This window comes from Vigna angularis, chromosome 10 (assembly GCF_016808095.1).
Source record: "Vigna angularis cultivar LongXiaoDou No.4 chromosome 10, ASM1680809v1, whole genome shotgun sequence".
In the NCBI taxonomy this organism is placed as follows: Eukaryota; Viridiplantae; Streptophyta; class Magnoliopsida; order Fabales; family Fabaceae; genus Vigna; species Vigna angularis.
In genome coordinates, this window is record NC_068979.1 from 27,204,281 (window position 1) to 27,218,470 (window position 14,190).

Below are 14,190 nucleotides of genomic sequence, written 5' to 3' on the forward strand. Positions count from 1 at the left end.
ACAATACCAACACTATTTAATAGTGGAAAAATATTCATTTCACATGCAATCTGCTTAATTTGACTTGATAACAAAAATACAAAAAGATTCACCTAACCATTATCATATATGAATTAATATCAACTTGTCCCATTTAAAAACTTTTACATTATATATATATATATATATATATATATATATATATATATATATATATATATATATATTATCAATATAACCATTAAATGTAAACTCGTTAAGCAGAAGAAATTTACAAAATTCTTAATTTTCTCCACCACACTTTTTAAAAACATAGCTTACTATTTGACATGCTGTTGCTTGTAAATGTACGCTAAACCTAAAGCCTAATCTTGACAACACTCTAAATTTTTAATACATAGTTCATGTCATTCACAACCTTTATTTGTTCTTTTATTGTAACTACTATAATTGAAGTATTAGATTTAACATGAACTTATTATTGGGAAGTATTAGACTTGTATGTAAATTCAGAGTATTCATAACACTAATCTTTCTTCCTTTAAAATTTAATCACATACTTTTCTTTAAGAAGGTATATGCAAGACTTGCTTCACTTCTCTCAGAAACTCAACATAACTTACTAAGGTCATGCAATAGACCAGATTGTAGAACTTTTTTCTTTTTACTTATTTACTATTTTCCTGAATTTGTATAAAGAATTCAAAACAAAATTTAAAGTATTATATTAAATAAAAGTGGCCGAAATAAATAATATATAAAAAAAAACTTAAAATTTTAAGGTAAAAATGATGTCATGATTTCATATAAGATTAATTCATAATATTATTTTTTATATATCTTTTTTATACAGAAAACATTAATTAATGTCATTTGTAAATATATTTAAGAAGTAGATTTTAAATTTAATTCAACTTTACAAAATTAACATATAAAATTCATCTCTCACAGGCCTATAACCTCCTTATAATACCAACTTGTAAGATGAAAGATTTAATAGAGAAACACAACACTAATGAAACCTGAATCCAACACATAAAAAGTTAACACCATTTTCAACTCAATTTTAAATTAATGAATTTATAAGTCTTTATCTTTATATAATATTTAACTTTCTTGTTTTTAATCAATGTGAAACTTATACTCATACTTGTATGCTTAATAATATCCCACTAAGCATATTAATATGAGTTTATCACTGAAACTAACTATTAATCTCGTATTAAAAAATAAATTTTAAATCTAACTCAATCTTACGAAATTGATTTATGAAATAAGATTTTCACGTGAAATTGATTTATAAGATAAGATTTTCACGTGTATATCATAAGTTGACATTATCTATATAATTGATATGAGATCTCTAATAATATTATGTCACATGGATTTGGTCTGATTGTGATCAGGTTTATACTCTACATATACTAAGTATATGATCTTCTGTTAAGAACATGTTTGAGTACATAATATTTATTGATAATCCGAGTACAATGATGCTTCGTCATTTCTAATATTTGTAATAAAAGGTACAGGAATAACATGTTATAAAAAAAATATGGTTTTAATCTCTAAATTATTATAAATAATTGTGTTTTCTCCTAAAATTAAATTATAAAGTATTTCATCCCTGTGTTTTATAAAAATCATGTAAAACATTCTCTATAACAAATAGCACGTAAAAATTATATTATAGTCCAATATAAAACTCCATTTCTCACATTAGAAATACTCTACATATAGTTTGTTGAGAGGATATTTTATATGACTGTCACATAATACAAGAACTAAATACTTTATAATTTAGTTCAAGGACAAAACATAATTTTTTATAATAGTTTGGAAATAAAAAAAAACATATTTAATCTATATGAAAATTACTCTATTTCTGATATGTTTTTATGGTGTAATCTAAGCTATCTTCAATTAACACAAATGTTTTCAGGACAGGAACCACTGATACATTGTTTTATTTGAGAAGCAATTCGTTACTTGAAAATTCACAAAATAGAAAAGAAAAACTGATACAAAAAATACATGCAACAGAATGAGAACCAGCTCAAAGAAAGCATACATGTATTGATAGATGATAACATCGTAAGAAGAGACTAATCAAGCTCGTCCAGTGCGCTTTCCAACTTTGAGTGCTAATTCGGTGTCTATTTTGAGAGAGATGTCTAGTGCTTTCACTGAATGAGTCAATGAACCACTGCCACAAAACAAGTCACAAGCATGGTAAATTTTCACTTTTAGGAAATATTACAAAAAGTTTCTTAAACAATTGCAACCATGCTATACCAAAATAGAAAACAACCATAGTAATTATTTTGCTTGAAAAATGCAAGAAAGGGATTCCCACATACATGATGCAGGAGATTGTAATTTATAAGAACACGATATTTGTTCACTCATTGGCCAAGATTGTTGAAGAGTTGAACCCCATGTATTATTTATATTAAGCTTAGATATTGTGATCTTCAAATATGATTTTTTTTTAGATTGGATAAATGGGTCAATCTTGTTTTGGTCTACATATATATGGATAGGGTTAGGCTAACCTGCTTTCTAAAAAATAGTTCAGATGTGAAGTAAAAGGAACTCATTAACGGAATCAATCTGAACAGCACTACTTGAGACACAAGTTCCAAAAACAGAATAACTCTGAATGAGGTCATAATACCAGATACTATAAAATGATGTGGAACTACCAAACTTAAAAGTTTACCTAGAAATGTAGGTCACTCCACTTTGCCCGATTTTATGTACAGTATCTAGTGTGACATTGCCTGATGCCTGAGATCACAAAAATGAAACTAGAAATTAGCAACTAGAATTATCCTCATCCAAAATTTATGGTATCTAAAAAATACCTGAGATTCTGAAATTATTAAGTAGTCCAAATTAATAATGATCCCAATAATGCAAAAGAAGCTAACTAGTCCAAAGTAAATATGGAGTATGACTATGCCAGCTGACAACAACCTAAATATCTTTCACAGCATGAACCCATAAAAAAATTTACCTCAAAGTATAAGTGTAAACCCTTAATTTGTTTTTCATATCGCTTAGCATATTTCCATATACGTCTTTAGATGATTAGACAATTGAGAAAGCATGCTGGTTCATCAATAACTTAACAGAAACAAAGAAAAATGATAGAAATAAAAAAGGATATAAAATCCGTACCAAAATATTGTGCATTGTTTTTTCTAACAAATAATTCAAAATATACTGTAAAGATTAACTAATAAAATTTACTCGTGATCGTGAATACCTCAGTCTCATATCTCCCATTGATCAACTGCACAGCTTCTTTAAGCATGGATATGTCCACGTCCCCATTAGGTAGAGGTACAACCATATTGTCTAACATAATTCGAGTCAAAGAAGTCTTTGTTTGGGATGAATAATGTAACACTTCTTCCACTTCCTCAAGAGTCCTGGTCTCAACCTGGAAAAAAACACAAATGGGACACCCTTGAAGTTGCGTCAACTGTTATAAGACATCTACCCAAACCTTCACATTGATAAGACGGTGAATTTTGGATGAGAGCATGTTAGAATATAAGAAGGGGGGAATTAGTTACGGTAGTTAGAATATAAATGAGACAGTTAGTTAATCAGTTTGAGGGGTTAGTTAGATTTAAGTAAAGGGGAGAAGGATAATAGAGTTTCTGATTTGTTGTCATTGTAAACTGAGCATTGACTTTTTGTGAAGGGAATTAGAGCGTTTCTCTTCTATTCATTGTTATGTTCATCCCTTTGAATAGAAGAATATTTCTTTTCTTTCTTATTTCAAATTTTTGGTTCCTAACAGAGTATCATTACACAGTTACAAAGGCAGTAAGGACAAGAATTTCAATTGTAAAAACTACTCATGTGACAGGTAGGAAAGGAGACAACAGAGCTGTGAAATCTGGTAAGGGAAATGATAAAAGGGCTGGCTAGGGGAAGAAAGGAAACCGATCAATCATTCAATAAGGAGTTATGGCACTAGGGTGGCACTAGACCGTCAACAATCCCCAGGTATTTCTTTTTATCCATGTTTTTTTGTTTTTCAGTGTGATAAAGCAGGATTTTCCCTTTTGTAATGATTTATCTCCATTAATACTTATCAGTAAAATATGGCCCCATCATATTGTTTATGCATCAACAAATAATTTGTTACACAAATAGTTATTAAATTATCCTATAGCACATCACTAATAAGTCAGTTGGAACCTGGCAGGCAAAACAATTTCCCTGAACTTTCAAAGAAATGGAAAAAGGAAAAGAAATGAGTAAAACAATGAGAGAGAACACTACCTCAACCTCCATTTGAAGACTATTTTGCTCCAGATAAAGGTCAACAGCTTTAAGGGCACCTGTAACACCTCCAGCTGCTGATATGTGATTATCTTTTATCATCACCATATCAAACAAACCCATCCTATGGTTCCGACCTCCACCAATTAATACCTGTAAAAGTAAATGTTCGTCGTTTATTAAGTAAATTTTATGCTTTAAAGCATAAGATTAATGATTGAAAGGAAGTGATCCAAAGGCCAGACCGCCCACTTATCCACTAAACGTAAAGCTGGAGCAGTTTTTCTAGTCTCCAACATATATGCAGGGTATGCTGCATTTGCCATTGCCTGTGGAAAAACACAATCTGTAAAGCAATCAAGAATTCTAAGATAATAAAGGACAATTTCTCTAATTACCGGGCCAGTAAAAGGTAACACAGTGCTATATTTTATATTCAATCTGAATTCATAAGTCAACTTATTTTCCATATTTGTGACGGTTAGATATATTATATTATTAGGTATCTTAGACATCTTTATCTCATCTTTACATTTTATCTTTAGTTAGTTTGTTATTATTCCTTATTTGTATTTTGCATTTAGCCCATATTTCTTTTATAATAATTATAGTATCCTATGTGTATATTCAACACAAGGAAGATTAATCTCATATATAATTTTTCACTATATTCAACATGGCGTTAGAATCATTGTTAGAGTCTATCCTAACGAGATTTGTTGTTTTGTAAAAAATATTGTTTCACGGGTCACGCATTTGATAGGTTGAAGGGAAACGTTTATGTCAGAAGAAATAAAAGGGACAAACAGTTATAATTGTCACTGTGTGTAGCTTTTGTTGTGTCAGACTATTATCAAAGTCTGTTTAGGAGGTGGTTTTCGGGAGTTTTTTCATTCATTGCAATTTTTGTTAAGATAATAAGGTGAGGAGAGTTCGGTCCTCTCAAAAGACCAGAGTATTATCTGTGTTGGGTTCCTCTACATTGGTGGAATTATTTTGTGTTGTTCGAATAAAGATCCCAAGAATCTAAGGGATTCTCCGATATAGGTCTGAATACCTATCAGCATTTAAACTCGGGATGGGCAAGTTTAGATTTTTCACCATTGATATGGCAAGTTTAGGTGTTGTGTATTAAAAGAGGTTACTATGGGTAGATATTCTCCCTTCTCCGTTTCGCTCTTCCCCCTTCCCCGATTTCATCTTTCCTCATTTCCAATTTCATTTTTCCTCATCTCATTTTTCCTCATCTCAGATTTCCTCTTCCCCCTTCTCCAATTTCCTCTTCTAACACCATTTGAGAACATAACTATGCTCCCAAAACAGCTAATCAATTTTTTGATTAATCATTCTTATGTGTTTATGTTCCCAGACTTGGAAGGACTCATCTCCAAGAAGTGAAAGACTTGTTGTTTCATCTCGTAAAGTACTGGACATATTTTTAATTAAGCAACAATCAGCCCATTGCCACACTATACATGCATCATAGTGCAAGAACCTATGCCATTGAACACTATAGCAGTTATAATGGCATGATATTAGCAACTATGCTCTACACAAAAGCAATAAACCCAAGTAAATCATCTTCAGAAATCTATCCAATTCAGCCATTTTGCAAATACGATTCAATATTCTCTACACTTCCAATAATTGATATCAAATCTTTTGAAATAGCCTTACAGACCTTTAACAGAATATAGTGTTAGGTAACTGTGTTAAATACGATTTTTGTCTAATTCTGTTAGGTAGTTGCAAGCATAGAAAAGAATAGTTAACAAAAGAAAAAGGATAAAGTAAACAACAGATTACCTTAGTTAAAGTTGCAATACCACTCATCCTCTGCATAAAGTTTAGTACTACTCTTTCAGCTACAACAATGTTATGTGCCCGTCCTGTCCACAACTTATTGAGAATCAATAGAAGCCGTTCATGAATTAAATAGAAATGAATAATGTTTTCATTCCAATTGCTTTTGCAATTTTGATTTCCTAATAATTATCTCACCGTGAACTTTTCCAAACTGTAGGCCTTTATGGACAAAATCTCCATCATTTCTACACCACTCCACCTGATATTTGCAAGTAATAATACAGTAATTTAGCCAACCACATATATAATGATTGACATTCTGTGAATTGCTTCTATACCTTCAAAGAAGGATCAATCTCACGAAATATCATCTCTGCAAGCGCAATTCCAGCAATGATGCCATCCTCCTTTGCCAAAAAATAAGCTTCCACTGCCATGTCAGACGGAATGGTGGCCTTGCATGTTACATCACCTACAATTGAAATAATACAGATACCATGAATGCATTATATATGTTAAATATATTGTGTTTTATGTTAATTAGAAAAACATAGATGTTAGATATATTACATTTTATGTTAATTAGGGAAACGTAGACTTTTGATATTGTTTGATATTGGTAGATATTGTTGATATTATTTTTAACAATATCTTCTATTTACCATATATTACCCTATGTGTGTTTTAGACACAAGAGAGATTAACCTCATACATAGTTTTTCACTATATTTAACGAGGTATCAGAGCCCAAGTTCTTTTTAGGAAAATATTTTTGTCACCTCTGCCACCGCACCTGTCGTGGCTGTCGACGGCGGCACCATCTATCGCCTTCGCCACCGAAGTTCTAGTTTCAACCGGCAAGCACATGGTTTTAATCGTCTCAGCTAGGTGACCATTGTGCCTTCAGTAATACCTTCATTGGAGCTCCTACACGCTCTCAGCGCCTTTCGAAGTTGTAGATTTGATCCCTTTTCTGCTGTGCATGCTGGCGTCCCATCTCCTCTCAAACAGCAATTCAAGCGTCGATGTTGCTCTTTTTCCTTTTTCAGGTTCGTCGTGTGTGGTCGCACATCCCGTCTTGATAACTCCATCCAAGCGCAGAACTGGAGCTATGGAACAACTTAGACTATGCAAAAACGAAATGGAAGCAGCGGGAGAATGAACATAGCAAAGGAGTGGCTTGGATTGAAGTGTTTTTGTGGTGTAAGGTGTGTTTCGGTGCAAGCAAGCTAGCCTAGCAATGGGAGGAGGCTAGAGAAGGGTAAAACTCACTCAGGGCGGTGACTAAGTGCAAAGGGAAAGAGTTGGAGTCATCTCAACAACATTTCTCTATATCAACTCAAAGTGATTTACAAGAGGGAGAGGAGGTGAATTTATAGGTGCATTCAACCCTCCTCTGCCAGCCTAGGGTGCCCCTAATCATCAGGCACTATACATGAATCAGATGACATGTGGATAGTCACACAATTCATACATTAGTCACATGGAAAACAAGGCATAAAACATGGAGAGCCATGATGTCTGCTAGTGCTGGGCATGCGCGGGTTTGGGTTGAGCGCAATGTCTCTAGGTGAGTCTCCAAATATGTTGAGCAAGGCTTGCTTGGTCCAAGTGAATAAAGCCTTCACTTCTCCTCCCTTTGATGCCTCTTCAAGTCCTTCATTAACAATTTGGTGTCGCTCAGTCCAAAAGTAGATATTTTCACTAAGTTTTTATTGATTATATTAGTAACAAGCTTGGTACATACGATTTGTATGCACCAACTTGAAAAGGGAGTATTAGATATATTAAATTATTAGATATCTTATATAGATATCTTATCTTTAATCTTAGTTATATTGTTATTATTTCTTATTTATATTTTAGGCTTAGACCATATGTCTTCCATAATAAATTGAGTATTGTATATTCAACACAAGGAAAAATTACTCTCAGACATAGTTTTCACTATATTGAACAATATCTACCAAATAAAAGTGTGTGTACAGTATCATTTATCTGCACAAGCCCAACTGCATGGAAGAATTCACATTTTCTTATAATAACCAGTGAAGAATAACAATTCAAAGTGTAAATTATACATTTAAAGCTCATGAAGAAACACGGCAGCTAGTAAAAGAAATAAAACATGAAAAGTACAGAAATAAACCTCGATCCCCAGCATCTTCTGCAAGCGCTAACTTGATAATGCCCTTCAAATCATAAGTTGGGTGCTCAGGAGGCTTTATGGCCAGGGACTCGTATGATATCCTAGAGCCTGCAGTTGCAGACATTTGAACGACCGTCCTGCAGTTGTACATGATTTAAAACAATTTGATCAGAAAATACATAATGTGTATAAAGTGGCACATGAAAAAACTACCATCTACGATGAGTAACAAACACACTCTTTAGTGAGTTTCCATGCATTTAGGATCTGTTTAGAAAAACAGTTGCATTAATGTCTTAATGAACAAGTACTTTCTGTATAACCACTTAGGTATAAGTTGTTATCACAATCAAACGGGTAATAGGGTTAAAACTATTTTTATATTAGTGGTAAGATAAGAATTTCTTAAACCAGAAAAAAACGATACCAGAGCTCTTCAAAACACAAGAAACATATATCTATAATGGAAAACATAGACTTTCTAAAACCACCTAAGACAAGTCAAGTACAAGTAAACTAAAATATATAAGTTTTTAAGGATAAAATCTAAATAAAATTCAAAAGATTTTTAAAATTTAATTAAATAGACACATCAATATTTTGAAATATCAACAAACACACTACACTTCTCTCTGTACCCTATTCCAGAAATATAACTAATATTACAAGTTCCTTTTCACAAAGGACAGACAATATTCAATGGTAAAGAGGTTATGAGTGTTTGGAAACAAAGAAAAAATAATTAGCTTAATTTATAAAAGTTTTGACCTATATTCTCTATAAATTTTACTTTTAATTCATGCATAAGCTATTTTCAGTCAGAGATTTATTTTTATTTTTCTAGGAAAAGTACTTATGATCATCCAAACATATTTCCAACAAAATAAAAAAGCATTTTCACCTTAGTTTTGAAAGTGATTGCGGTGGAAGTTTAAGTGGGAGGCTGTAACAAATTCACCAAATTATGTAAAAAAAAACCGTGAGAATGTTTCAAAGAGAGACATGTTTCTTACAACAATTCAGAAGCAGTGAAATGAAACGCTGCGTTTTGCTATAGGACAAGGAAGAAGAAGAATACCTTAACGCAGGTGCAAACGCTGCGGTGCGAAAAGCAGATTGTAATGGAAACCCTTGAACGCTGCAACTTATAGCCATTTTTAAACGCGACTTGAGGCTATTTTTCTCTCTTCATGAGTTGCGAAAACTGAGTAGTGTTTCACGCAACATTAGAATTAAAAAGTCTGTGTATTTTAGCATCGACTTTTCCTTTGGATCTTCTTTTCCACAAAGGCTATGAAGGAAAGTTGAAATTTTTATTCTGATTCTGAAATGGAAAAGCTCATTCTTTGCGTGACAAAGCTACTCTTGTGAGAAGGGGTGTGACTGTGTACTGTGTATGTATGCGTACTCTGTTCTGGGATGCAGGGGAATTTTTTTTATTATTATTGTTTTAAAATTATAGAAGAAGAAAATATTATTCGGAAGCAAAATAAAATGAAATTTGTTATGAATTAGCACAATTGTTTAATACGCAAGATAATATAAGTTCTTTAACTACCTCTTCCTTTCAAAATTAAAAAAGAAAAAAATTAAATGATTAATAAAATTAAAAACTTAAATTATGTATTTGGTCTTTCATTTTCGAATTAAATTAGAAATATAAGACCTAAAAAAAGTATTAAATGCAATAGATTGTTTTAAATAATGATATTTAATTATTTTATTTCAAAAATATCAACAATATAAATAGAACTTTTTAATAAAGAGTTTTATTTTCTAAAAAGTTTTATCTTTCTAAAACTTTCTTTTTTAAAATTTTCTCTATCTTTTTTCTAAAAAATTTAACTCCTCACTCATCTATTGAAAGATCAGAGACCATATGAGGATTTATTAAGGTGAGATCTTCACTTCTAGTCGATTGATTTCAGCTATAGGGAGCAAATAAAGATCTTGGAGTCGTGAGAGGAATTTTAGGGTTCTTAGAATTTTTGGATCATCAACTAGGCAAGAGAAGCTAGTTTATTTGGTTTGGATTTTGTATGCATGTAATATTTCATGTTTGTATGATGATTGATGATTGATTTGTGAACTTTGATTAAATCGTGAAATTTGGTATGTAGACCATTAAAATTAATTAATTAAAAGATCTATGACCTTGGTTGGATCCATAACCGAGGCAATAGACCATTTTTTGCCTTAATTTTTATCAAAACTGTTGTTTAAAGTATGTTTTTAAAGAAAAAAATAATCATTTTTGTAAACATTTCATATCACATAAACTCAAAAACACATAAACCGACCTGCACATAAAAACAAGTATCCACAGCCCAAAAATAGAATCCTGCATATAACTATTTAATGTGATTTTTGGTTTTGATAGGTATAGTTATTATTTTTGAACGAATTTTGTTTACCACTCTTTTAAACTCTTATTTCAAGAGAAAAACATCAGGAGCCCTTATGAAGTTTAAAAATCATTTGGATTGCAGATCTTAAAATGACCCTAACTTTCACTCTATTAATAGTTTTTGCATTATTATATATGGATCTGTGGTAGAAAAAAAATTTTGATACTGTGGTAGCTCACGTAGCCAATTCTAGACTTTCCAGAAAAATTTGTTTTCTATTTTTTGGAAATTTTTTTTTTCAAACTTTTCACAAATATTTAAAATAGTTAGACTTTGAATTTTGAGCTAAAACTTTTTGTGAGGGGGTTTTCATGATTTTTTGGTCATTCCAACAAATTTTCAAATAATTTAGAGTTCGTTTGAGCATACTCTCAGTTTTACCTATATGAAGAACAAACAACCAAACGAAAACATGAAAAACTTAAAACGAAACTAACTTTGAAGTGAGTTTGGTGCTGAAACGCAACGAAATGAACATCACAAAGCACATATCCAAAGAACACCTATGCACAAAATCAATCAGTTAAAACGAAATAAAATCATACATAAGCACTTAATCAACATAAAATGAAAGAAAAATGAAAGAAATGTTGAACATGACTGTCGTGAAAATGGAAGATGAGAGAGCGACGTAGCAGAGAAAATGACATTTGTCTTAAAAGTGCAAGAGACTCTGTTCACGAAATTTAACCCTAAAAACATATTATTATCTCAGTTATTTATTAACCGAGACAACTCTATGGCCTTGGTTGTATTAAGAACCGGTGCTTAAAGCATCTAAAAAAATATTTTCAATTATTTTATGTCTCGATTCGTGGTATAACTAAAACATAAATATTTTATTACCTTAGTTCTCTAAACAATCGAGATCATAAACTCCTTTAAGTTTCGATTCTTTGTAAATCAAAATATATATATTTGTGATAATTACAAAAATGTGAAATAAGCCCGTTAACATCCATATTATTATCACCAACACACAACTTCGTAATATATAATATAGCTTCAATTTAGAGTGGTAAGCTCTTTCACTAATGCTTTGATTATTTATTTATTTATTTTCTTTACTTACTTAATGCGGATTAAACCAATGGTTATATTAATAAAAAATTATTTTACATCCAAGTGACCTTGACTCATTATTTCATTAATGTTTTATTTATTTATTTTTTCTACATAAGTTAGACTGATGTTTGTATTGATAAAAATTTACTATGTTTAGAGTAGGTTTGGTCCAGTTTTTTATTAATATTTTTATTTTTATTTTAGCATTTGATAAACCGAAACATATACGAATGAAAAATATTTTGTAAAAACTGGATCACATTGTTAGTTTATTTATTTATTTATTAATTTGCGTCCACTTATTAACTCATTCTAATTTTTATATTTTACTTTGTGCCTGACAGAATTAGATTGATTAACTTTATTAACGTATTTTTTTTTCCACATTATTTGATGACATTTAATACAATCATTCTAATAGTCTATTGTCTTTTTATTTCATTTTATGAAATCATAGTATTATCGTGTAATCACACATGAAACATCCTTTTACTAAAAGTAGAATATTGACATACGATTGATTAGAAAGGTGAATCCTGGTGTTGAGTTGTGAAATTTGAGAAAAAAGAATCGTTACTTTAGTGAATAATTATGAAAGTTATAATTTATGAGTTCTAATTCAGGTAAAATTCTGTCATGTACATATTACCTAAAAAATGTTATAAAAGATAAAAATAGTTTATCTTAAAATGGAACTAATCAAATTATTCCTTTTCTTAATAACATTTATTGATATTTTAAATTTGGGGAATTTATCTCCCTATTTATAAGTATTTCGAAAAATATCTATGGATAAATTAATTGCTTTATAATAAATTATTATGAATAACAAGTGCAATATAATTAACAAAATATCTTAAACCAAACCTAATTATATTTTTGTTATCTGTCTTTATTTGTAAAAAAACTAAAAAATCTATATAAAAACATATCCACTAAAAAGAGATTATTATGACTTCACATTTCATTCTCACTCGTCATTCTTTAATATGTCATTGACTTAAGTATTAGATTTTTTTTTATAAATGATCATTTGTTATTTAAACAAGATCACTTGAAATTATTTTAAATAATAAATTCGCCTTTTCTCTTTTTTAAATTCTTGGTTAAAGACAACTCACATTATGAAAAAATTAGAATCAAAATATAATTGTTTAAATTGATAGGACGAGAACTATACATTTACATTTTAAGTCATTTCACTTTGATTACCTTCACTCCTTTTTTCAAAGATTTTATCAAGTCTTCCTCTTTAAGGTTTGAATTCGAACGAGTAGGTAATTATCAAAGCACTCCGACGCTCAAGTCAATTTTTAGTTATACTATCCGTTATCACAATTAAGTCTTAAATATCTAATAAATGCAATCACCTACCTATTTACCATACCTCTATATTTATAGGTTCTGAAATGAGTTTTTGTTTAGAATTAACCCAATTATGATCCAATGTTTTATAAATATATTTTACTTTACTAATTATTTTGAAGTATTCTTAATATACGAGATACGTCACTAATGTTGATAATAATCAATCGATCTACATTATTTTAAAGATTTAAAGGTTTTGGAAGATTAATCGACTATTCGCTTTAGGATTGTGTCCACCTATCAATGCATACGGTACAATAATTTTATCACATCATCATTATGGAATTGTGTCACAAAAATGTAGAATATGTTCAAATTGAATTCAAGAGCACACTATACCGTTCACGTTTGGTGAACATTAGTTTCAAAAGTTCCATTTTTATAAACTATCGCCATGTTTTCTAAATCGGCTGCTGCAATAAAGCCATTAAAATATTCCAATCACCACAACCTTTTCAAACTCTCATAGACAACACACTTTGAACAACTCTTTTTAAATCTCTAAAAAATAATAAAAAATTAAAGTAAAATTATTTGTAAATAAAAATAGCTATTATATAAATTATAATATGTAAATTCTCTTATAATTTATTTATTTTTAATTTTTAATTTATAAATAAATTCATTTTTAACGATATTTAAATATACCATAAAAGCTTCTTTTTGATGTTTTATGATGTGTGGTCGTTGAAAATCGTTTTCCTTGTTGGACAAAAATTCAATGCCCCATCTCCACCGTTTTCTAATCAATAGTGTATGCATATATATATATATATAAATTTATATATATTCTCCTTCACAAAGCATAGATAGAGTTGGCCATTGTCTTGTTCTTGAGAATTTGAAGAAAGCACAGGAATCTAACTAACTAGCTATGCCATGTTTGGGGAGATGGTGTTTGAGTGTCTTTCTTGTAGGAGTTTTGGTACTCTTGGGGGCTTTAAGTAGAGGTGAGTGCGTGAGAGAATTAAGGGACTTCAAAAGCACGTTTGAAAGCCAATTAGCAAAAGGGCCAGTGCCACCTTCTGGTCCCTCTCAATGTCACAATAAGCTTGGTCCTTACAAAGACAACAAATCTTCATTCCAAGACGAGGATTACTATGTTGTTTGTCC

General features: G+C 30.5%; 1 protein-coding gene across 2 annotated transcripts; it reads right to left on the reverse strand.

Moving 5' to 3' along the window:
- Positions 1-1,872: 1,872 nt before the first annotated feature.
- On the reverse strand, positions 1,873-9,644 carry LOC108334557 (quinolinate phosphoribosyltransferase [decarboxylating] 1a). 2 transcript variants are annotated; one of them, XM_017570399.2, is made up of 11 exons: positions 9,315-9,644; positions 9,138-9,179; positions 8,237-8,373; positions 6,426-6,559; positions 6,283-6,346; positions 6,088-6,170; positions 4,527-4,610; positions 4,282-4,434; positions 3,251-3,427; positions 2,702-2,769; positions 1,873-2,185 (listed from the first exon to the last, which is right to left on the reverse strand). In XM_017570399.2, the coding sequence occupies exons 1-11, from the start codon at positions 9,389-9,391 to the stop codon at positions 2,089-2,091; spliced, it is 1,116 nt and encodes a 371-aa protein (XP_017425888.1). In that variant the 5' UTR covers positions 9,392-9,644; the 3' UTR covers positions 1,873-2,088. The 2 variants fall into 2 exon arrangements, with proteins under 2 accessions (XP_017425888.1, XP_017425889.1); XM_017570400.2 differs by lacking the exon at positions 9,138-9,179 and having other exon boundaries at positions 1,874-2,185; positions 9,315-9,642.
- Between the last annotated feature and the right edge of the window lie 4,546 nt (positions 9,645-14,190).